The following is a 23,974-nucleotide window of genomic DNA, read 5'->3' as shown; positions in this document are numbered from 1 at the left end:
AAGACTTTTACACATATGCATATACTATTAAATCAATACAGCTATTAACAATGTACGTATATTGAATCGCTCGAATATGCTTCTTCGTTTGTATATTCTGAAAAATGCAAACGTGCTAGCGAAGACTACACATAGTAGTTTGATGACGACAAAACGGCATCATGAACGGCAAACAGCTCAGTCACAAATGTGCCGGCCACTGTACAACATTCGCGACCGGTAAACACACCAAAATAATATAAAAGAAGAAAATAAACATTACTTAAAAAGTAATCGAAGAATAATAATCCACTTCCGTTTAATATACTGCCAATTTTTAACGCAAAATTTTATACAAGACCAAAATTTTATACAAGATTGTGTTATTTATGTTTTATAATATGTATTGTTTAAATAATATGATTTTAATTTTTAAACTTCAAATCTACACTGAGTGTAAATATTATGTAAAACACACCTATTTTCCTGTAAAAATATATTTGCAAAAAAACGACCACTAAACGTCAAATATGTACATCACGTGTTCACCGAGACAAGTGAACATTTTTATCAGAAAATACTTAACAAAGAATAAAATTAGCATGATTTCAACGATTAAAATAAATACACGTCATTTTTACTTTGATGTTTGAAAAATTTAATACGAAGATTGTCAAAAACTTTCAAGATATGTCTAAATATTTCAGAATTCTCTTTAAATATTCCATGGAACAAGAAAATAAATATCGTAAACTAAAATTTATAAATCGTCAATGAGATATTCCTCGTTGCTATTAATAAATTTCTTCACACTTCTTTCTTATAATATCATAATTTTATATATCACCAGATATGCAAACACCTACAAGACTTCAAGGAGCAGAAAGTGATGAAGTCACTGCACAAGACGTAAGCCATTATAATTTTATTTAAATTCTCTTGGGCTTGACATATTGCAAAAGTACGACAATGACAAGTTCGGCGTACTATAATATAATGTAATATTCTATCATCTAATTATCTCACTTTCAATGTGAAACAACAATTGCATAAACAACGAAATTAATCCGATTTTTTTTCATATATTTTCACAACTTGATTTCGTTTCAAACATTGTGCACTTTCACTGCGTGAAGAATTAACGAAATTTTATTACTTCCCAACCATTTCGACCAGAGAAACAGGAAATCATCAATTGTTTCTGTGCTGAATTGATTTAACAATCAAAAAACCAAGCTATATATATATATATATATATATATATATATATATATATATATATATATATATATATATATATATATATATATATATATATATATATATATATATATTAGTAACAGTTCAAAGGAATGGATATGTATAATAAATGATTCCTAAATTACGCATCTACATACATACGTACATAAATACGCATGTGTGTATGTATGTATGTTCGATCATCGTAGACGTGCGTCAACCAACAGGTACATATGTCCATTTCACACAAATTATTGTAGTCATTTCTAAATCAATATTTTTTCCCGTCCAGTCAAATTCAAATTTTTCGTGTTCTGTATTAAACGTATGCATGTATACATATGTATGAATTAATTAATCATATCAAGCTTCTAATAAAATTGTCAACACGCAAATTGGCAATTCACGCGTGCTCGGGCTGCGCGTCTGCGTCAAAAACGAGATGTTCGAATTTATTTTACTTTGAAAAAAGTGAATTTCGGCATCGTCGCATCCGTTCTGCAGTTGATCGGCGCTGAACCGGAACCGGAATACCGTTTAGTTTAGCAACGGTATCCGCTCGAAGCGGCTAACTCAGCGACGACGCTCACTGCACCCACATCACAGATTCATCATCAACTTTATACCAATCACAGACCTAAAAAACATCACGATTGATATCCATGATTTACTGTAAAGCGTATACCGGTAAATTTGTGCACAATTTTCTGCGAAATAATAAGGATAAATATACAGCTGTGTCAAAGCAATTGTGGAATAATTCATTATATTGTCCTTCTATGTCTGTGCATTGTATATATGTATGGGGTGACCGTCACCGCACCGACAGTCAAAAATCGAAAATGTTCGTTTACCATGCATACATACATATGAAAAACGGTTAGTATATATGTATATATCAGTGGCGTGCGGTAAAACTCTATCTCCCCCCGTTGTACATCTTCACTTTATTTACGCGAGCAGGATAAAACAGGAACATGAGGAACAGGCTTTTCCTCCCGTATCCTACGCGCGCACATTAAACAAGCCTGTATGACAAAAAGAGAGATAATTTCACCGCATGCCACTCATATATATTATATATATGTATGTACATAGTATCGTTTACCATGCACCCTTTTTTTTTGATCTTTCGATTTTCGATCTTTGGCTTCCGATATTTGCTTTTTCGATCTTTTGACTTTCGGTGCCGTGAGGTATGTACGTTATAGTGAAAGAATATTTCAAGTGAAAATATATTTTCACCAATTCAATCAGTGAAAATGTATGAAACAATGAATTTATCACCGTTTAACTCTATAAATGTAACCGTAACAACCCAATCTTAAATGAATACGGCCAACCCTAACCTAGAAATAATACCAACACTAACAATCTAATCTTAAATGAATAAAAGCAACCCTGAAAATGTAACTGGTTATAATTTCACTGAAACGTCAGTGAAAATATACATATATTCACTTGAAATATAATTTCACTGTGACATACATACATACATATGTATATTGTCATATGTACTTATACGGTGCGCTCTGTTCTATCGACTTGCAATTTCTCAAGACTCGTTTTCTCAACTTTTTATCTGCTTGAACAGTAGTTGGTATTTTATAAAAAAAAAAAAAACATTTTTGTATACATGTATGCAGGGCCGCCGAGAGGAATGTCGGGCCCTGATAAAAATAATTCCGGGTCTTATGGCAAACTAAAAAAAAATCTTATAGATATTTTTTTAATATGCGAAAAATCTATCAGAACTATTAGAAAAACACTTATTGGTTGTTATGTTTTAAAATAATTGAATAAGAAAGTATGATATAACAGGTACGATTTCACATGGACACAAAGAATACGTGGATCGAAAACTACTAAAAAATTTAGCATTAAATAAATACATGTATTTTTATGTAGAATAATATAAAATATCAATATTGGTCTGTTGGAAGTCCCGATAAGGGGCCCCTCCAGTAGTCTGGGTCCTGGAACTTTACCCTCCCCCCCCCCCTTTCACCGGCCCCGCATGTATGTAATATATTTAATATACGAGACATATTGTGATTATTCATTGATTTCTATGCTAATAACATACCTTTTAAAATCAATTATTTTATATATTTTTTTAAAGTTAATATTTATCTCGTTAATTAAGTATTTCACTATGAAAAACATTTACGTGTATATTTTTTGTATATATATATGTTACAGTCGAAGTGTATTTTCATTTATAATATATTCCAACTGGCGTTTTAAATCATTCATACTCGAATACAATTCAACTAGTAAATGATAGCTCTACAAGGGCCAATACACTTTCAACTATGTGCGCCAGTTGTAATATATTAGTTGAGTTGGCAGCTTTGAGCTGACAGTAGAGTTGACAGTTTGACAGCTCTGATTTTTTTACGAATGCTTTAATATTCAACAATGTGTTAATATTTGCTAGGTATTACGTATAAACGTAATGAGTACTGTATTACGATAGTTCTAAGAATATATCTTCAAAACAAAAAATGTGACCTTCCAATTCCATTTACTAGTCAAGTGACGTTTTCACGAAAACCAAACCTCTCCATCTAACCTGGTACCAACTTATAAATGAACTGTATTTTCAGTTTTATTTTATTTATTTTTTATTTTACATATATACCAGGAAGGCCTTACAGGTAAATCCCAATGCGCCTTCCTGGCCAATTACAAATATAAATGCAGCATTTTTTTATTATAAGTCGTTGAATTGCGAGACACTGAAAAAACTCGCAAATTAACGAGACATCTATGAATTGTACATAAATTTTTATTGTACATCCATCAAATTTCAAATAGTGGTGACATAGTAGGTAGGAAGGATTTTTAGCCAATTTTTTTTTCCGGGAACCGTTTCAACAATGAAATCAGAGAAAATTGGCAAACTCTGATAGGAAACGATCAACCTGGAGTCACAAATCCAGGTCTGACCAACAGCATACTCTGAAAAATTCATTTTCATTCAGGGATAGAACCCGGCACCTTCCATTTGAATCAATTTGCGTGTGGGTTAGATGGAATATATTCCAACTAGTCAAAATATATTACAACTAGAAGATACACTTCAACTGTAACATATATACATACATATACAAACTATATGACGAAATACACTGAAAAAGTTGTGTAAACGAGTCTCGAGATATTTCAAGTTGGTGAAACGAGGCAAACCCATACTTGAATATACGTCATAAAAATTTCAAAAATCTCTTTTTTGAAATTGTTTTTGAAAAATTTTGAAAAACTGATTTTTTTTAAGAAAGATTTTCAACCATTAAGTTTTAAATTCATGTCGATTAATCATTTTCTCATTTAAATGAACCCGTAGTAGTAGTTTAAATTTGTTATGAAATTAAAATGTACTTTATTAATTATTTTAAATATAAATTTATGTTTTTTATGACTGACTTGAAAGTGACGCTTTGTTATATCACCCATTGCGTTGTGAAAAAAATAATAAATTAAAAATCTACAGGATTAATTGCGAAAGCGTTTCAGAATATGAAATTAAATATAGAATACATATGCATTCATTTTTTTTGCCGTGTTCAATTTTAACCGCATAAAGGCTCGTTTATACGAGTGCAGCTCAAAATACACGTAAACGGCAGTACGAAAAATATTCTTAAGTACATATGTACATTCTATATACATATGTATATAGACACATTCATATCTTCTGTAATTTTTACGTGGCGTATTAGAAACAGCAATGTACATGTCACCGAAACGTATCAAGCAGAAACGGCTTCCTTTGGCCACTGTTGAAATATTCACGCATGACGTGACGTCATAGTAGTGAGTGCACCCGTACTATGTACTAGTGCTGCCATGCGCTTATGATTTTTTTTGGAAACGTCAATTGTGACAAAACGATACGGCGCAAGCAATATCAGGCGTATCGTCACGCTCAGTATTGTACATATATGTATGTAAGCTGATTTTGTCTCACAGTCTTCCAAAATAACTGAAAACGTGTCAAAAACGAGCGGTGCTGTATGGTATGAATAGAAGTAGTCTTTTCCGTGCATTGCTGTGCCGAACTGTTGACGCACATTCATGGACAATATAAATGGAACTTTATTCAAAAGATGACTTGATATTAATTGGAAATAAGCTTGCATGAGTCATATTATGACACTGGTAACTACATTGTCTTTTTTTTAATTTAATCGTAATGTGCATATATAATAAGAAAAAATTTACATTAAAATATTTAAATAATTAAACATATTATAAAAAAAACATTAAAAATTTAAATTTAAATTATATTAAGTGCTATAATGAACGCAGCAACATGAGTATAATATTTTCAATATGTACTTTGTTTTTATAAATTTGACACGAGTCACGAATTTCACAAATTAGACACGAGAAATAACGTGTTAAAGGCGATAAGTTAAAATTTCCGACTTTGTTTGCAACTGAACTTTAAACATGAAAGTTGATTTCATGAATTTAATTTTAAAATAACTGGACTTTCAATTGCAATTTACGTCCGTCTTAATTTTATAGAAATGTGGGCAGCAAAAACCTGTTGAAAATACGTTGACCTCTCCATTTTTTGAGTCGTTCAAACTGGCGATGAATCAAATCCAAAACGAATTATTGATTTTAAAAAAATCTTCACACATCGTGAACGTATGTATATAATATATGCACATTATGATAAATAAGACGTGACTATAAATGCATAATACGCCATTTGAAATGCACCAGAGTAAACGGAACGCTTTGTGCAACGAATGCGAATATTTTCTAAATTCGTCACTCATGATACAATTTCAGCAATATTCAAGTAAATGCTAACTACAATGATTGAACGAGGTACTTAGATTACATTCACCGTCAACTAGTACATCCACTTCCGACACGTGAACGTATTAAATATACGTTTGGTAACCATAATACTACACGTTTACCGTATTTACCTTATTCATACATAATGTATCATGTGAATTCTAGCGAACGTGCTTACAAAATGTACCCCGAAACACTTTTACACGGTGTGTTTATTTTTCAAGCCTGATATCATCTGATATTTTGTAGGTCCAAAACACTTACAATTCACATTCGGACCTGTCGCATTACCAAAACGGCATGTACAACAAAGGCTTTTCCTCGAGCAAAGAAGATAATCTGAGCGACCAAATGGACGACACAATCACTCCCAACACGGGAAAATCGAATACGAACAGTGAAATATGCAATTTCACAAAATCGACTCTTCCTTTAGTGGATTCTTTGTTGTCTTACAAGGCGGAAAACTTCGGATGTAAAACACCTTTAGTGCCACCGAGAAGATCGAAAGAAATTCAAACCAAAGAAACGTTAGTTAGTGATCGAACATCTGCATCGGATTGCGAACAAACGTCGTAAGTTATGTTTAGTATTAAAAAAATAAGCTATGTAGCATGTACTTAATTTAATGTATTATATTTGAGATGCGATAATAATAAGCACGATATAGAAACTTCAGACATTGTATTCTATCCGGAAAATGTCGACGAAATTATACTAGCGCGAAAATCTCCAATCAAACGAGAATCACGAGGAGTTCAAGCATGGCCTACCCCACCGTACAGGTACGAACTATTTCCAATTTGTTTATAATAATTAAATGTGGATATGTGTAATATTTTGTCTAAATTTTTAACAGATTAAAAGTTCTCCCCAAATTGTACGATGATCATAAATTTAAGTGTAATTTAAATCTCATCGGACGATGGATGTTCTGTCAAGTGGGTCTTGGATCGATTCTTTTCCTGTGGGCGTTGGCAGGAGCTACAGCATTCAGATATACAGAAGGTACATACATATTTTATTGCGAAAATTTCATATCGTGTTTCTAAAAGTGCTAATTTAAAACTAAAATGACGCACAAGGTATTTCATCTCGTATGACAGTGCTAAACAACCTTTTTATTGCTGTTAGATACTTCGAAGTGAAATAGATAAGCCTAACCATTCACAAAATTGATAAAGTATACATGTATGTATATATACATATATGTATATGTTAGAATTCAAGTGTTCACTCTGGTTCGTTCTTGAACGTACCAGTTTGTTCATACATCAACTATTTTATGGTTTTAGTACTGACAGTCAAAAGCTATCTTCTAATAGACTCGCCAGATGTCGCATGAAACTTTTAGCTGTCAAAACCTTTAAAATGTGGAATTGCTAAGTATTTAATAGGGAAATCCTATGGAAACCGCATTACAACATTGCTAAAATTCCTGTTTCTGGTCATTTAAAAAATATTGCAACCCAGGGTAAGCATACATATGTACATATGTACATATATGTATGTATATGTATATATGTATGTATGTATGTATATTCCGACAAACGATTGAGAATACTTAAAATTATGCGTGAACAAAATTGTTGGTTTGTCAATTTTTTTTTGTACACTATAACTGGCCAGACGTATGTATTCGTGTATGAACAACCAAACGAAATGTACATATATACACTTGGACTTTAACATTGTATATATATGTACATATAATCATTGTCGGTATATTATTACTGAATGAAATACCTTGATTATTTTTTTCAAGTACTATTGAATCACTAAAACGGTAAACGGATTATTCCGCACATTGCGATCGCGTACACGACAATTGTTGCCACGAAAATCGCGATAATGGAAAATCTGGCACTCGATATCTCGTTAATATGATAATTCACGTGTGTAACTTGCGATGGATGGAATTTTCAGGTGCCAGATGTTCTGTGATTGCGATTTTAGTAACGTGTGCGAGATCAATTTGTGCGGAATAATTACCGAACCCATTAAAATAATTAATTAATTGATCTGTCGACAATTTCGTTAATTTTTATAGTCATTTACAAAATCAATACCTTTCAGTCCTGACCTTCAAACATAAGGGGTGAAGTGTGAGAATTGGTGAAGTACATATTGACAGCCATTAGTAAAGTACTCAAATTTATAAACATTGTCTATAAATATAATAAACTTGATCATTGCTTTAATTTCATGCTTTTAACTAGTCTACAAGTCAATTAACTAAATTGATGACCTTTACTTTGAACAATTTTCCACTAAAGCTTTAAATGCGAATAAAACGTGGATACAATTACAATACAAACGTGGATACAATCATATACATATTATATATAGTATCTGAAAAGTGACGTTATTGCGTCCAAATATACATATTTTGGATTAGCACCGAAAAAAGTTCCGATACCATCAAGTATAAGATATATGTATGTAGGATTCAGAGTGATCTACATAAGTGGTCCACAAACTTTGAGAATCACTGTTATAAAATTTTTCACAATCGCTTGTGCGCGTTACAATTTCGTATGAAATAGACAATTTTGAAATATAAAAACAAACATTTGCCAAGTTTGGATATTAGAGATGTAATAATGGTCCGAGCACACAAAAGCATCGTGCCGACGACACGCAAGCTGTACACACACATGACCCAGAGAAGTGTTCGGCCTTCGTACGGCAAACGATGACAATGAAAACTCTAGATACCATCGTTGACACTGTTGGTGGAGTTTTCAAATTTTCCCGACGATGAATAATTCATGAACGACGTGATAATTCGTAATCGAAAACGTTAGGTAGCGGGCGCCTAAAGCGATCTGCGGGCTATCACAAGAGTTTAAATTGTTAAAAAAAACCGAAATCGTTGAATTTTATGTTAAAGTACGTATATTGAAACATACATACATTGTACTAAAAATCATTTTTTTCTAAATCTTATTGTACTGCGAAACCTTTTCAATGCAAATGAAAACATATTCGAAAATATCTAATGAGTGATGGAAAATTCGACTGGTTTACACTCAAATTTTATGACACATTCTTGAATCGAAAACACAAGCTAATTTGATTTTGGTAGAAAGGAAGTTAACAAATTAGCATTTAACACAAGCGAAACTAAACAATAGTGAAAGGAGTGGCGCGGAAATGGAGCAATGCCTCGCCACGCAACCAGAAAATGTAGGCTACAAGACAAAACTCTCTCGTTTTCCTCGAAATAAAATTTAGATTAAGAAAATTAGAAAACACGTTCTAAGCCAACACAAATCTCTATCAGCATCGAGTTCACGAAAGCCGGGCTTAATATAATTACAAAGGACAAACAAAAATTAGTTTATTTTTAGAAACTACAAATACATAGACTGCTTCCTTTCATTTGAAAAAGTAATGTATGGAGATTTTAATCAAGACGTCTACGTAAATTTAATAATAAAAGCATTTAAAAATTAACTTAGATAAGAACACAAATGAATGAATAATAAATATTGCATGCCCGATAGTATCGCATTTGACAATAGGACTGCAGTCTTAAATTGTTTATACATATATACATATGTCATAGGTCAAATCATTGACAAGTTCGGTTATAAAGAAGAGGAAATAAATTAGGTTGGAGTTAATTTGGGCGAATGAATGCCGTTTTCAAATCTAAAATGCCACTGTGACTGAAGAAAAAGATCTTCGATCAAGTGTCTTGCCAGAGATGACGTATTGTTGCGGAGCTTGAACATTGAATGCTAGAATGGTGCATAAGGTGTACTCAAAAGAGTATGGGACGCTTTGTGCTTGGCATAACGTGGATATATAGAAAATGGAATGCGTGGGTGAGAGGTATGACAAAATTGTTTGTTGTGATGGTGAGAGTAAAGAGATTGAAATGGCAAGTAACTGGCGGGTCACGTAGTTAGAAGAATGGACAATAGGTGGACGAAAGCAGTGCTCGAATGGTACCCGAGAGAATGAAAAAGGGTGAAAGGAAGGCTGCAGGGTAGATGGGTAGATGAAATCAGAAAAATGTGTGGAATGAAATGGATGACAGTTTCAAAAAAAAGAAACGAATGGAAGTGAGTTAGAGAGGCTTTCATCCAGCAGTGGATGGCGAATGGCTGTAAATAATGATGATGAAATTATAATTAAAAAATTATATAATTAATATATTTGAAAATTTTTTGCTTTTTGCTTTTCACTTAATTTTTTGCTATAGACGTTAAATTTTATTCAAATGTTTTTTTTTCAATTATTATATATTAAATTTAGAGTCCATTTTTTTCTTTTTCCATATACAAAAAAAATCTCCATATATGTCACTGTGGATGATGTTTTTATGAATTCGCATTGTATAAAAATGCTTGTATTAATTGTATTACTGTATTGTATCTGTATTAATACACTCGTCGCTATGGATCGATCTGTAAAGGCAAGTGTACATTAAAGTCCGCTTTAAAGATCAAGGAATTTGACCCTTAAAGCCCTCAACATGATGCCATCACTCACCAACGAATACAGTCTAAGAGACCCTTTCGTCGGATAACGAGACAAAGTTGTTCAGTAATATCGCACAAGAACAACCGCACATAACCAAGTACAAAATAAACAACAACGCATGAACACATAAAGATGTACATGCGTTAGGAATTAATACCTGAAATGTGCCGTGCGAATGCACTCACACCTCAAGTAAACATACATGTATGCATATGTGTACATAAGTACACACACACGCAGGCGAGTGTACATGTTCGATTGAAATAAAAAAAAATACATAGTACATGTAGGTAAAATATATTTGAGGTATGTATGTAGTTAGCGAAGATGTGACTGAAGCCCAAAAGTGTCAAATTAAAGTATGACGAAGTGGTATCAATGATAAATTATCATAGTATGTACTACCTACTTTCAGAAAAAAAATTACATATGTACATACATATGTAGGTACAACACATTTTGACTCATACTTTTCCTTTTATATGTAGCTATAGATAGCTTTCATTATAATTTTTGTTAGCATAACTAAAACGTTTTCAAAAAGAATCAACATAGACTAAATTTAATAAAAAATACCTGACATATACAGATCATCATTGCTTAATTGAATCTTGCGAAATTTATTACTTTTATCCGATTAACTGTGAAATAAATAGTTGTTTTACCAATTTTATTTCATATTTACATACATACATATATGCCCTTTCTAATCAACCAATTCCAATTGAATCCTCCTGGCCCAGATTTTCAATGAAAATTTCCAAATAATAATATTATATACCATATGATAATCATCATTGACGATATTTAATATATTTTAAAAATTAATTTCCAGTAACGTTCGTTGAAAGTGCGTTCATCGACACGTATCTTGCTCATGCACTTGCTCAATTGAATGATTGACATTTTCCGTTACCGTATGATGGCTCCGTTTTCAGACCGACAGTCAGAATTCAGCCAAATGTTTCGTTCGCTATGTTAATTGCACAATTCGTTACACATCTGACGCGATCGTTCCGCATTAAGAAATCAATATCTAGCTAACACCATTGTTGCATCCGAATGTGCATAATCAAATGCATATCAATCGATATTTCACTTATTAAACTGTGCTATATGGGGCGTGAAACATACTAAGGACAATATTATACCTATACTATATAATATCATAGTAATAATATAATAATACGAGTTCATATTTAAGTGGGAAAAAATGTTTCACCTCCGTCATTTATTATATGTATTTTAACATTTATAATTATAATGTACTAGCGGTTTTACCCGGCTTCGCTCGGTATTTGTAATAAAAGCCGCTTAAAAGTGGCTAATCTAATTGTAAACATTTGATTAAATTTATTTTAATAACATTTATTTGAATATTCATTTGTTTTTTTATTAAATTGAACGTCATTGATTCTACGAACCAAACATAGATACATACATACAAAGTCTTTTTCGAAATTATGTATTAGATGCGTCTAATATACACATAGTTTCGAAAAAGACTTTGTAAGGTTTAAAGGTTTGTTGGAAGCATCGAAAACAAATCAAAGTTTCTATGAAGACGATATCGATATCGTTGAATATTATTTTTTTCGATTTAAATAATTTTTTATAAAAAAACAAATGAATGTTTCCTATTAGATTGTTTTGCCATGTTTAAGCTGTTTATATTACAAAAACCGAGCGACGCCGGGTAAAACCACTAGTTATTTATAATGCTATTTATATCATATGTAGGTCCTAGAGAAGAGAAAGCAGCCCAAGAGTTGATAGTAAAACAAAAACATTTAGTCACTAATCTAGCAACAGAACTGAGAGAGGTGAGTCACAATTAAAAATTAATTTGTTTATTTTCCTATATATAAAACATCTTTTGTTTGATGTGTAATTTTATTGATATATTTTTCAATTAAAAAACACCAAATTTGATATTCTATCTCATGCTACTCTAACTTATGTAGACCACAAACTACAAAATTTTCTGAAAAAGTACTATTTTTATTTTTTTCAATTTCACGAGCAATGCGGTCAGTAATTTATAGGTATATACGTATGTAAGTTACCAAATGTGAAGTACGATCCAGAAACTATTCGATAGGACATCCTTCGAAAGTCAAAATTTATGTCTATAATTTATCCCACTTTTCTATGTTTGACAGTCCAATCCATCCCTGATAGTTACAATGTATGTACATAGTACTAGCTATGTTACTAACTATTTACTATGCATGTGCTAGGTAAAATTAAAAAAAAAAGGTAATTACATATGTACTAAGCATCAATTACATTATATTTATATATGTAATATATTAAAATTAATAAAACATAATTTTAAGAAAATTAAAAAAAAAACATTTAAAATACACACATATAAAATATAAGATAGTTTGTAAAATTGAGGAAATTTCAATTCAAAATAAATTTACAAAACACAATATGGAAAAATCTTAATTTAATTTCAGAAAATGATATTTTAGAAATAATAATGCGTTGAATGTTTCATTGTCGAGATTTTTTTTATGGAACTCGGTTTTTCTGTAATTTTTGAAATGGTTTTTATCAATTCTTGTTCCATAATTGTTTCTAAATTATTAGTGTTAATTTCAATTTCTTCAATGTCAGTAGAGTCAGTAGAGTTAGTGCTTTCTGAAACTAGTATTTTTCCATCAGTTCAATTGCAAATATATAATTTCAGATTTTGAAGCATATTTAAAAAATTCGTCTGATTTTGGAATAATTTATTTAGGTAAATTAATAATATTACCGTCTTTCATTCGTTCTGTTTTCTATTTTCGGGAAGAAATAGTTTCGCACGTGGCATTCAATCAACAAATATATTTATTTGCACACGCATGATGTACACACTTGTATTTACATGTATTGTAAGATAACGAAATATAACTTTTTTGCAAAATATATACACGAATAATATTCGAATAGTTGATGAAATATTCGAATAACGAATGGCTGAAAAATCAGACGAATAATTCGAATATTCGATTGGGATCGCTAGTATGTGCATGTATGTATGTATATAGCTAAACCAGTCGAGGATGCGTCATATTGTTACAAGCCCTGTCATCCTATTAAATAGATCAAAGAATGAGATAATGATTAATACCAGTTGATCTCAAGATGCTTCAAACTGTGTTAAGCAATGTAAAAAAACATTGATAATTTTTTTATGGTGTTTTAAGTTTTAAATCAGATCTAATCTCAAAAATCCGTCCATAATTTGGACATGACCCAACTGAAAAACGATTGCATAATGGATAGGAGTGCAGGTGAAAATTATTTCCACATGTCCGTCCTTGACCTGAACTCATTGTCTATTAGAACTTTATCGTTCTACCTGTTTTTACTGCCTTTTTGCATTTGAACCGTGACCTGACATATACCGTTAAGGTCAAAAGCCGCCTACATAGCATCAATAGTAATTTTCCAATCTATCACTTTGAAAATATCCATGATATATATATATATATATATATATATATATATATATATATATATATATATATATATATATATATATATATATATATATATATATATATATATGTATGTTTGTATAGGTATAATTGCAAGTTTGTCAAAATAATCTGTGTACGGCTTTTGAAGTAATCGCTTATTGATTTTGAGGGGCGGACCTAGTAATACATAATATCAACTCGCTCATACACACCACACCACTGTCAATATTTCTTTTCAAGACACTCTGACCTGATTTCTTTTCACCAACGGGAGTGGCACCCATCTATGAAATTACCTTTACAAGGAGGGAAACACTTCAGTAAATCCCCATAATCCCTACCCCGGCCATTATACAAAGGTCAGCCAGATTGCGAAACACAATAAACCGTGTCTAAAATTCGAATCTAAGCACGGATAATGTACATGTGTACTTGCACAAGTACGTGACACATAACATTTATAAAGTTTCATCGGTTACACTCATACTACATATATTGTCGTAAATAATTTGCAGCCGGATCGAACGACACAGTTTTGCGGTAAAGTTTCGTTAAAGTTTCAGCGAAAAATGAGCTAGGCTTCCGTACATTGAAAGAAATGGTACGAACGGCATTTGTTTTCAGAACTCTGAATCAGCGATGCTTAAATTGGTAGCGTTTTGGCCGTGGACAACGATCGTCACGCGACCCCCGAAGCCTTACAACTTTTCGATTGTTTGACAGCTCGTAAAATTAGTGTGAAACTTCGGAAAATATTGGAAATTGAATTCAAATTATTCTATAAATGAGTGGAGTTCATTTTGGCGTAAAATAAATTATGCGTAATTGAGTCACGATACCTTTCTTACTTAAGTACTTGTAAAATATTATGCGGTCTCCGTCACGAGCCCGGATGTGAAACGCCCGAAAACGCAAATATCGGAAGGCAAAGATCGAAAATCGAAAGATCTTAAGTCGAAAGATAAAAAAAAGGGTGCATGGTAAACGGTATATACTCACTTAATTTGCGCGAGCAGGATACAGCAGGAACAAGAGGAACAGGCTTTTCCTCCAGTATTAATGTGCGCGCGCAAAATACGGAAGGAAAAGCCTGTTCCTCTTGTTCCTGTTGTATCCTGCTCGCGCAAATTAAGTGAGTATGTACCGTTTACCATGCACCCTTTTTTTATCTTTCGACTTAAGATCTTTCGATTTTCGATCTTTGCCTTCCGATATTTGCGTTTTAGGGCGTTTCACATTCGGGCCCGTGAGGTAGACCCAATATCATGATACCTGAATATCAACGCATTAATCAATATATTTCTAAATATTAACCAGCAGAATATACTAGTGGTTAGCATATAATGCTTTGCACAGAGTGTTTACGGGTTCAAATCCCACTGGTTTCTGCTGGCCAGACCTTGGATTTGTGAATCCAGGTCGATCGTTTCCTATCAGAGTTTGCCAATTTATCTGATTTTCATTGAAACGGTTCCAATGAATTGACAACCTTACCCATTTTCTCGCAAAATCTCGAGTTTTCAGCAATCTCGAATTTCGCTGAATTGTATAAAAAGATGCTGCAAATTTACAAATTTGACCATAAATGTCTCTGTGGATGTTAATTGATATGTATTTACTGAATTTCGTTGAATTGTTTAAAAATGCTACAAATTTACAAATTTGACCATAGATGTCTCTGTGGATTGATATTTATTTATGTACTTTGTATAATACTAATAATATTTGTATCAAATGTACAATTTTACTGGCTAGGAAGGCGCATTGGGGCTACCTATTAAGCCTTCCTGGTATAAATTAAAAAGATGAAATAAAATATAATATAATAATAATGCGGAAATTTCCTCGTGGCCTAATATCCAAAACATTAAACTATTTTTTGCATGCATCGATGATATAATCAATGAAAAATTCTCATTTTCTCAATGGCCTCCATGTATTATATAATACATGTTTTATCATTCGAAAGTTTTGGTTGCCCTTTCGTAAAAGAAGAATTGAAATATAAATATTTGCATGTCATACATATAAGAATATTTACCAATAATATATTTACATATGTATTCATGAAAGTACATTATTAAAATGTATTATAACTGATTGTTAATAAAATCTAACCATCGACAGCATTCAAATATGTTATCTAGATGGTGAATTGTTATGCAAAGTTGTATTATGTATTATCTTTGTTAGATGTAAAATCATGTATAAGCATATTATATTTACAACTGCAAATATTACATATATTATATCTAAATAAGTTTCCCGACAGTTATTGCAATAAATCAACGTTAAATTTCAGGAAGTTTCTGATAAGAATGAATGGTACAAAACGATAGAAAAATACATGGCGTATCATGAACAAGTCTTAGCTGAGGGTGGCAATGGAATGGGACAAGGACCCAATGGCCACGTTTGGACACTTCCAGGATGTATTTTATTCGCAGTCTCTCTAATTACAACATTAGGTATCAGTTTCATACTCAAAATCGAATTCCTTTTTGTGTTTAAAAAATATTTACATTGTTTTATTTGTCATTGCAGGCTTCGGAGCACCAGTTCCTCGCACGCCTGAAGGTCGGGGAGTGGCAATAGCGTTTGCTGCAGTAGGAATTCCGCTTCACCTCCTTTTAGTTTTAAACATAGGAATGGTCATCGCGATAAAATTACAATCGTTCGCTAATAAGAGACCGAAAATTGACAAAGAATCTCAAGAAGAGACCGGCAATGACATATCTAAAACTGAAAGTAAAATTGTTGAGTCATATCACAAAAGTAATAGAATTTTCAGTACGAACAGACATAAAAGAACTGGAAGTGAACCAATCGGAAGACAAGCTCTGAATAACATTGCTAATCAAACAAACTTCCGCATCGATCAATCGAAAGAAGTAAAATATTTTTACATAACAGAAGTAGACAGCATTCCACAGCAAAGAATCTTAAACGAAATACAGCATAAGACAAATAATTTAAATTTCAGCCAACAGTCACATGATTCAAACGAAGAATCGAAAACCGAGGATGAAACAAATAAAGTGAAACATGTTGATAGTGAACCGCATATCATACCAAAATGGTTGAAATGGTTGCCATTTATCGGAATATTTGTATATTTTGTCATAGGCTTTCTTCTTTTTGGGGTTGCACGATACAAATCATTCCTTGACAGTCTTATGTTTCCTCTAGATTTTACGGTTGCTGGTGGAGTGGCACAAACACCGGGATATATCAGAGTTTTGTATGCACTCTATCTCGAAGGTGCAGTTGTTTTAACGGCTGTCACAGTATCTGTTTTACAAGTTTCGGCAACACAAGGTTTAACAAACATCGGTCTTAAATATAACATATTGACCAATTCAAGATGATGATAGTCTTAATTAAATTCAAAATTGTGATACCATAGTGACTTAATAATACAATTGGGCTTTATAGTGCTAATTAATTAAAAGTCAACAAATCATTAACTATTGTCACAAAACTATCAGACATAATCATTTCTTTCCTACCGCTAAGTGCTTTAACTTACATTAATAGACTGTTTAATGTCGATTAATGAGTAAGAAAATGAAACATTGAACAAAATAAGAATATGTATGTAACATGACTATAAATATACAAAATTAATTGTAAATGCTTCTTAGAAATACTTTCAATGAAAACAATCCTATTTAATTTTAATAAGTGTAAAGTATTTATGTATGTTGTTTCCTCGTGTATAAAATTCATGGATCATATTATATTATATAATGTATCAGATTTAAATGTCACAAATTACGTTAATGCAATAAAAGACATTTTAAAATATTATTTTCTTTATTTAGGAATAAAATATAAGAAAACTATCAAATACAAATTTGACAATTTCTTTTGCACACTTTATAAAAACTGACTATATTTTAAATGCAAAATAATGGCAGTCAATTTGAAATAGTCATTTCATTATATAAAATCAATATATAACATCAAAATTTAAAATTGATTAATAAAAAATATTGGACAAAAAATTAGTCATAATAAAAATGGAAGATATATTTGTAAATTGGAATTCTTCGTGTAAAGAAAATATATAGATGTATGTTTATGATATAAGAACACAATACAACTTGATTGATGGAAGAATCATTTTCTTGCTATGGGTCGATGAGTTTACTGTGAACGTTCCATAAAGCCTGAAATAAATCAGTAAAGATTATTTTTACAAGAAAACTGTCATTGACAAATAATTATTGGTTAAAAAATTTTATAAAAACCATTACCAATATTTTAAGTCAAAATATGCATATGTTGTATGTATATGTACATATATTAATCATTAATTATCAAAAAAAAATGAATTATTACAATAAAATAAAACGAAGACAACAAAATTATTTGAATACAAAAATCTGAAACATGCAATACTAAAAATTCAAATAAATTCTAATATGTGCGTACATATGTACATATTTATATCATGTAATGAAATAAAAGGAATATAAACACTCAAATAAATAATTGTTTTAATTGTGAATCACAAGATCGTTATGCCTGTTACGTCACCGTAGATTACAAGTATCGGATTTGATTAATATGCGAAATATTATATGTACATACGTTAATGTTTTATATACTGTAAAAATATAAGAATCCAATTAACTTTCTTATAATACAAATGCACATACTCAAATATATGTATATGTAATATTAATTCAGGACAGACGAACGAAAAATAACGATACACAAGAGGAAAACTTGTATAAATAATATTTGTTACATGATTCAATGGATAGATCTCTGCACGGCCAAAGGGATTCCTTCCTCGATCAACTTCTGATGTACTCCACTCAACGCCTATTAAATGCAAAATAAAAATATAGCCAAATACAAAACCATGCACACAACAATCTTCAACGGGTTAGTGCCAAACAAAATTAATTAATTATTGGCCACCAATCAATATAAAAAATAAGATTGGTGATGATGCAAAAATCATAAAGAGGGGCAAACAAAGAATGCTTTAATTTGCAAAACACTAAAATTTAAGCAGTCAAATAAAAATTAACATGAAAACGCGTTAAAATACATGCAATCAATCGAACCATTCATCTATTTAATCAACAACATTGTATTAGTTTGAACACGTGTGAAAGTTAATCACAAAATTAAAGGTGGCATAAAAATCATACGAGAATTTGATACAAACCTTGAAATATTTTACTGTTTTAACTCTCAATTCAAGAGTTGCATCTTCATCACAAACCATAAGTGTATGAGGATGTTGCTGGAAGGCAGACACAGTCCACATATGATTAACACCCTCCTCGATGGCTTTGTACAATGCGAACGCTTTATGTCCACCGGTTATCAAGATCATAACCTAACAGCGAATCATACTTTAGACTTGAACAAAAATAAAATAGAAACAATGACAATAATATATATATATGTATATACTTCTTTTGCGTCCATCACTGTTCCGACTCCGACGGTGAGAGCTTGTTTGGGCACCTTATTGATGTCATTGCCGAAAAACCGCGCATTTGCCTCTAAAGTGTCGTGAGCTAAAGTCTTCACTCTCGTTCTAGATACTAAACTAGATCCCGGCTCATTGAAAGCTATATGTCCATCAGGTCCGATTCCTTAAAGTATAAATTTCAAATATTAATACCAAGAGCTCGACGTTCAGATGAACCGGATAATATTTAAATAATTAACTACCTCCAACGAAAAGTTCAATCCCACCAGCTTCTTCAATCATACGTTCAAAATTATCACATTCAGCTACTAAATCAGGCGCATTTCCATCTAAGACATGGACATTTTCAGGATCTATGTCAATATGTTTAAAGAAATTATTCCACATGTAGAAATGATAGCTTTCAGGATGATTTCTCGGCAAATCTAAATAAGACAAAATCATATTAGTCTGAGCAAAACCGTTTAAAACTTAATACATGTGTCAATAAGTCAAATACTCACCGACGTACTCGTCCATATTGAATGTTTTGACATATTTGAAAGACACTTTACCAGCCTTATAGTATTCAATCAACTTTTTGTACATTCCTAAAGGCGTACCACCGGTAGGCAGACCGAGCACAAAATATTTATTAGGGCCAGCAACATACTCATTGATTCTTTTCATTACATATTTGGCAGACCATTCCGCTACCACATTAGACGAATCCAATATTACAAGACGCATCTTGAAAAGTATCTAAAAGATAAGAATAAATCAAATCACTAAAAAAAATAAAAACATTTCTCATTGTATTAAAATAATGAATGTATTTACTGAAAGTCGTTAGTAAAAAGTTATCAGTTCTTTTGTATGTATGTATGTATTATACATATGTATATCAATGTACATACACTTTCCTATCATGTTATGACCTATATTAATGTCTTTCATCATTGTTGATAAGAAAAATCATACAAAAATCGTCAACAGTGCTGGTAATTGATGTATGACGCTAAGATGTGTTCAAATGTAACAAACAATTATCTCTATCATTTATTAATCTACAGATTTTTGGTCAACAATAACTATCTATAAAATATTAACTCTCTCGCAAATATTTGTGTGTAATTCATAAATGGCAAAAATAGCAGAATTATATACAATATATTTAAAAGTATCAGATGTTATTAAAATTCAGTAAGACTTATAGATAAAATATAAAGCTTCGCAACGATGAAACAAAATAACGGGCTATAAATTTATATTATAATCGTTGATAGCAAGATATGCGAAGATAAAAACAACAATAATTTCAAATAATTTATGACTTTATACGGCTGGCGTTAAAGCCTACGATGTAACAGGTAAAATTATTTGATTAAAATCGAATTATAAAATATCAAACGTCGTAAATGGATAAACAGATTACTTTCGTATAAAAAAGGTATGTGCCGTTAAAAACTTGATTAGAAGCGTATTAAGAATTAATTGATATTGACTTGAACATTATTTTTTTAACAATGAAGCTATTTCAAGACGTAACCACGATCATTCAATGACACCAATTTTTAAATTAGTATTCTGCTAATGCATAATAACGTGACCAGGATATTTTATGCTGTAGTTAAATCTTACTAAACAGATTTTACTGAAAATATCTGTAGACTGGATTATGTCGATCAATGTCAAAACGAAAAGTGAAACAGTTGGTGAATTTATAAAAATCATCGAACAAACTTAAATTTCATAATCAGATTTTTAAATAATATAATTCTTAACTGAAAGAAAGGGAAAAGGATTTCTAGGGTAATAAACCATGTACATACATATAATAGATAAATTAAACCACTGTTCATTGTCCAATGAATGATGGTTCAATTGTATGTATATATGTATATTATCATTACATATTTATGAGCTGCTGCATACAAAGAACAAGTGAAACTAATAAAAAACCTTGTAATAATAGACATCATCTAGACATGTCCAACATTTTTACACACTAAGAAACCAAAAATCCATGGATACTTAACAATACACACCCATCAAATCATGGCCCTCTATACCCTTCAGGTATAAACACAGATTACCTAAACACAATCTGCTTTAGGTCATCGACTTTAGAGTCTTTAATTAATATTATGTATTAGATGTATTATGAGCATTTATAAGAATTATTGTAAATAGGTTTTTGAGCTATTTTTCCTATTATGCTGTACATTAACATGAGAATAATATAATACTATGATTACTAACCAAATAAAATAAAATTGTAAAATAGAAAATGATCAGTAGATCAGTAGCTATTAAAAATAGATATAAGATGTATTGTGAACATAATTTCGTAATAATAAAAAGCATTTAAAAATCAATCAAAATTAAAATCATGGCCTTCGCAGATGAGTACGCTCATGACACCATATTAGCAAAACTTGCACAAAAAATAAAATGACATTGACAAAAGTCCAAATATTGCAAGACGTATTCTTAAATTGAAATAAATTAACATGCAGATACAAATATTTTATCAATTAACAATATTAACTAAGGAAATGCTTGCGGTTAATTTCGATAAGAATGAGTTGGCATCAGAATATTTTTTAAGAATGCTAAGATTCGTTTTCGTTTTTTTTTTTGTGCATAAACTGGTTTACAAAGCGTCGATCTAAATGTTATATTTTTTTAAAATAAAAAAAGCTGCATTCTTGGTAACGTTTGATAATTCGTCGGAACTGGGTAAACAGTTGCAAGCGTATCGTAATACCACATATTGATTATTCGATAAGTGAGAGTGAAAATACATGATACATGGCGTTCATAATTTGGAAAAGGTAATTGAACTATTGACATTGTAATAACTTTGGTGTACGAATGTTAAGTTTGGGAAGTATGTAGATTATGAAATTTAGGATACGGTTATGAGAATTCGTATAAGAATCTAAGTTGAAATTGGTGTGCTCACCGAGAACAGCAGCAGCAGCAGCAGCAGCAGCACTTGGAGACAGAACCAATGGTTGGTGAAGCCGGCAAGCTACTACATACAGTCGCAAGACCAACTGTCAGCCGAGTCACGTGATGTCGTATCACCAATTATGCTCAAACTTTATATCTTCAGCACCCACCAACCTGTTGATTGTGTTTCAATAGCTCTAAACATGTATGCAAGCGGTCTCCCAACCTAATTGAATCTTTTATCTTCGCAGGTAGAGTCTATCTTTGAAGACATATCTTCGCAATCTTGCTTGTAGAATAAAAAAAAAAAATTTATACAAACAACGTTACAAATAGATTTTCATATGTTTATTTCACGATATGAAAAATATTATTATTGTATTTAAGCGGTTTGGTGATTACTAGTCAAATGTGAACCGGTCACAAGACAACCAGTCGCTCTAGATCGGTCACACGTGATCACCCGTCACACTAAACTGGTCACACCCAAAAATTAAAAATTGGTTGAATTTTTGGGTGTGACCAGTTTTTTTGATGTGACCAGGTTTGGTGATTACTAGAGGTAGGATAGTCACAGTGCTATCCATTGTTGCATTGTTGTAAATCCTTTGTAAAAAAGGTTCGGCAAACTTTTAACAATGCATTTACAACCTTTGAACAATACGCGGCACCTTCTGGGTCCGGTGACTAGTGATTACTAGTCAAATTTGAACCGGTCACAAGACAACCAGTCGCTCTAGATCGGTCACACGTGATCACCCGTCACACTAAAACTAGTCACGAGAAAACTGGTCACGAGAAAACTGGTCACGAGAAAACTGGTCACGAGAAAACTGGTCACGAGAAAACTGGTCACACCCGAAAATTGGTCACAAAAAACTGGTCACACCCAAAAATTCAACCAATTTTTAATTTTTGGGTGTGACCAGTTTTTTTGTGACCAATTTTCGGGTGTGACCCGTTTTCTCGTGAACAGTTTTAGTGTGACGGGTGATCACGTGTGACCGATCTAGAGCGACCGGTTGTCCTGTGACTGATTCACATATGACTAGTAGTCCGTTTACCATTTAAGCTGTCGACAGGTCTTTTTATTATTATTATTATTACATACCTCCTTTTTATTATTACATACCTCCTTTACGTTTCACTTACGATTACAATTCAGGAAAAAGTTTGCCTCTTATCCGATCGTTTTCATACTTTGCCATATTGCTCATTTTGGTCATCAATATAAGTAAATGGATCCTCCGCCATTACGATAGAGATAAAATATCGTTTAAGAAAGCTTTTCAAATCTGCCCGACGAGATACTCGGTGACGTTTACCGTTGACACATAGGAACGGGAACGTGAATTGCATGCGTTATTGTGGCATTGCAACGCATGCCGGGTTCAGCTAGTTATTAATAGTTTTATACGTTGGCAAGGAAAGTCGATCTTACTAAAATCGTTCAAATTTGAGTCGAAGGTTCGGTGATTATTCCGCAAAATCTGATCTCACGCACGTCACTAAAATCTCGATCGCGGAACATCTGCCACCCAAAAACTTTCGAAAGGGACCCACGCGAAAT

General features: G+C 31.9%; 3 protein-coding genes across 7 annotated transcripts in view; 2 read left to right on the top strand and 1 right to left on the bottom strand.

Moving 5' to 3' along the window:
- Positions 1 to 133: 133 nt before the first annotated feature.
- On the top strand, positions 134 to 18,500 carry LOC143916153 (uncharacterized). 3 transcript variants are annotated; one of them, XM_077437085.1, is made up of 8 exons: positions 134 to 219; positions 830 to 888; positions 6,289 to 6,614; positions 6,684 to 6,824; positions 6,899 to 7,047; positions 12,274 to 12,356; positions 16,312 to 16,477; positions 16,554 to 18,496. In XM_077437085.1, the coding sequence occupies exons 1-8, from the start codon at positions 162 to 164 to the stop codon at positions 17,375 to 17,377; spliced, it is 1,806 nt and encodes a 601-aa protein (XP_077293211.1). In that variant the 5' UTR covers positions 134 to 161; the 3' UTR covers positions 17,378 to 18,496. The 3 variants fall into 3 exon arrangements, with proteins under 3 accessions (XP_077293211.1, XP_077293212.1, XP_077293213.1); XM_077437086.1 differs by having other exon boundaries at positions 179 to 727; positions 16,554 to 18,500; XM_077437087.1 differs by having other exon boundaries at positions 180 to 269.
- On the bottom strand, positions 17,810 to 22,846 carry Oscillin (glucosamine-6-phosphate isomerase Oscillin). 2 transcript variants are annotated; one of them, XM_077437096.1, is made up of 7 exons: positions 22,415 to 22,641; positions 19,971 to 20,208; positions 19,710 to 19,892; positions 19,446 to 19,630; positions 19,195 to 19,368; positions 18,766 to 18,842; positions 17,810 to 18,181 (listed from the first exon to the last, which is right to left on the bottom strand). In XM_077437096.1, the coding sequence occupies exons 2-6, from the start codon at positions 20,194 to 20,196 to the stop codon at positions 18,771 to 18,773; spliced, it is 840 nt and encodes a 279-aa protein (XP_077293222.1). In that variant the 5' UTR covers positions 20,197 to 20,208; positions 22,415 to 22,641; the 3' UTR covers positions 17,810 to 18,181; positions 18,766 to 18,770. The 2 variants fall into 2 exon arrangements, with proteins under 2 accessions (XP_077293222.1, XP_077293223.1); XM_077437097.1 differs by lacking the exon at positions 18,766 to 18,842 and having other exon boundaries at positions 22,415 to 22,846.
- The window catches only part of LOC143916158 (lipase 3-like), a 22,537-nt gene continuing 20,757 nt past the window's right edge, over positions 22,195 to 23,974 (top strand). For both annotated transcript variants that reach the window (XM_077437095.1, XM_077437094.1), the window contains exon 1: positions 22,195 to 22,283. In XM_077437095.1, the coding sequence (XP_077293221.1) occupies positions 22,254 to 22,283 (30 nt within the window). In that variant the 5' untranslated portion in view covers positions 22,195 to 22,253. The remainder of the gene's footprint in view (positions 22,284 to 23,974) is intronic.

The sequence above is a fragment of the Arctopsyche grandis genome, chromosome 8 (genome assembly GCF_051622035.1).
Source record: "Arctopsyche grandis isolate Sample6627 chromosome 8, ASM5162203v2, whole genome shotgun sequence".
Classification (NCBI taxonomy): domain Eukaryota; kingdom Metazoa; phylum Arthropoda; class Insecta; order Trichoptera; family Hydropsychidae; genus Arctopsyche; species Arctopsyche grandis.
This window is presented reverse-complemented; position numbering and strand designations above follow the sequence as displayed.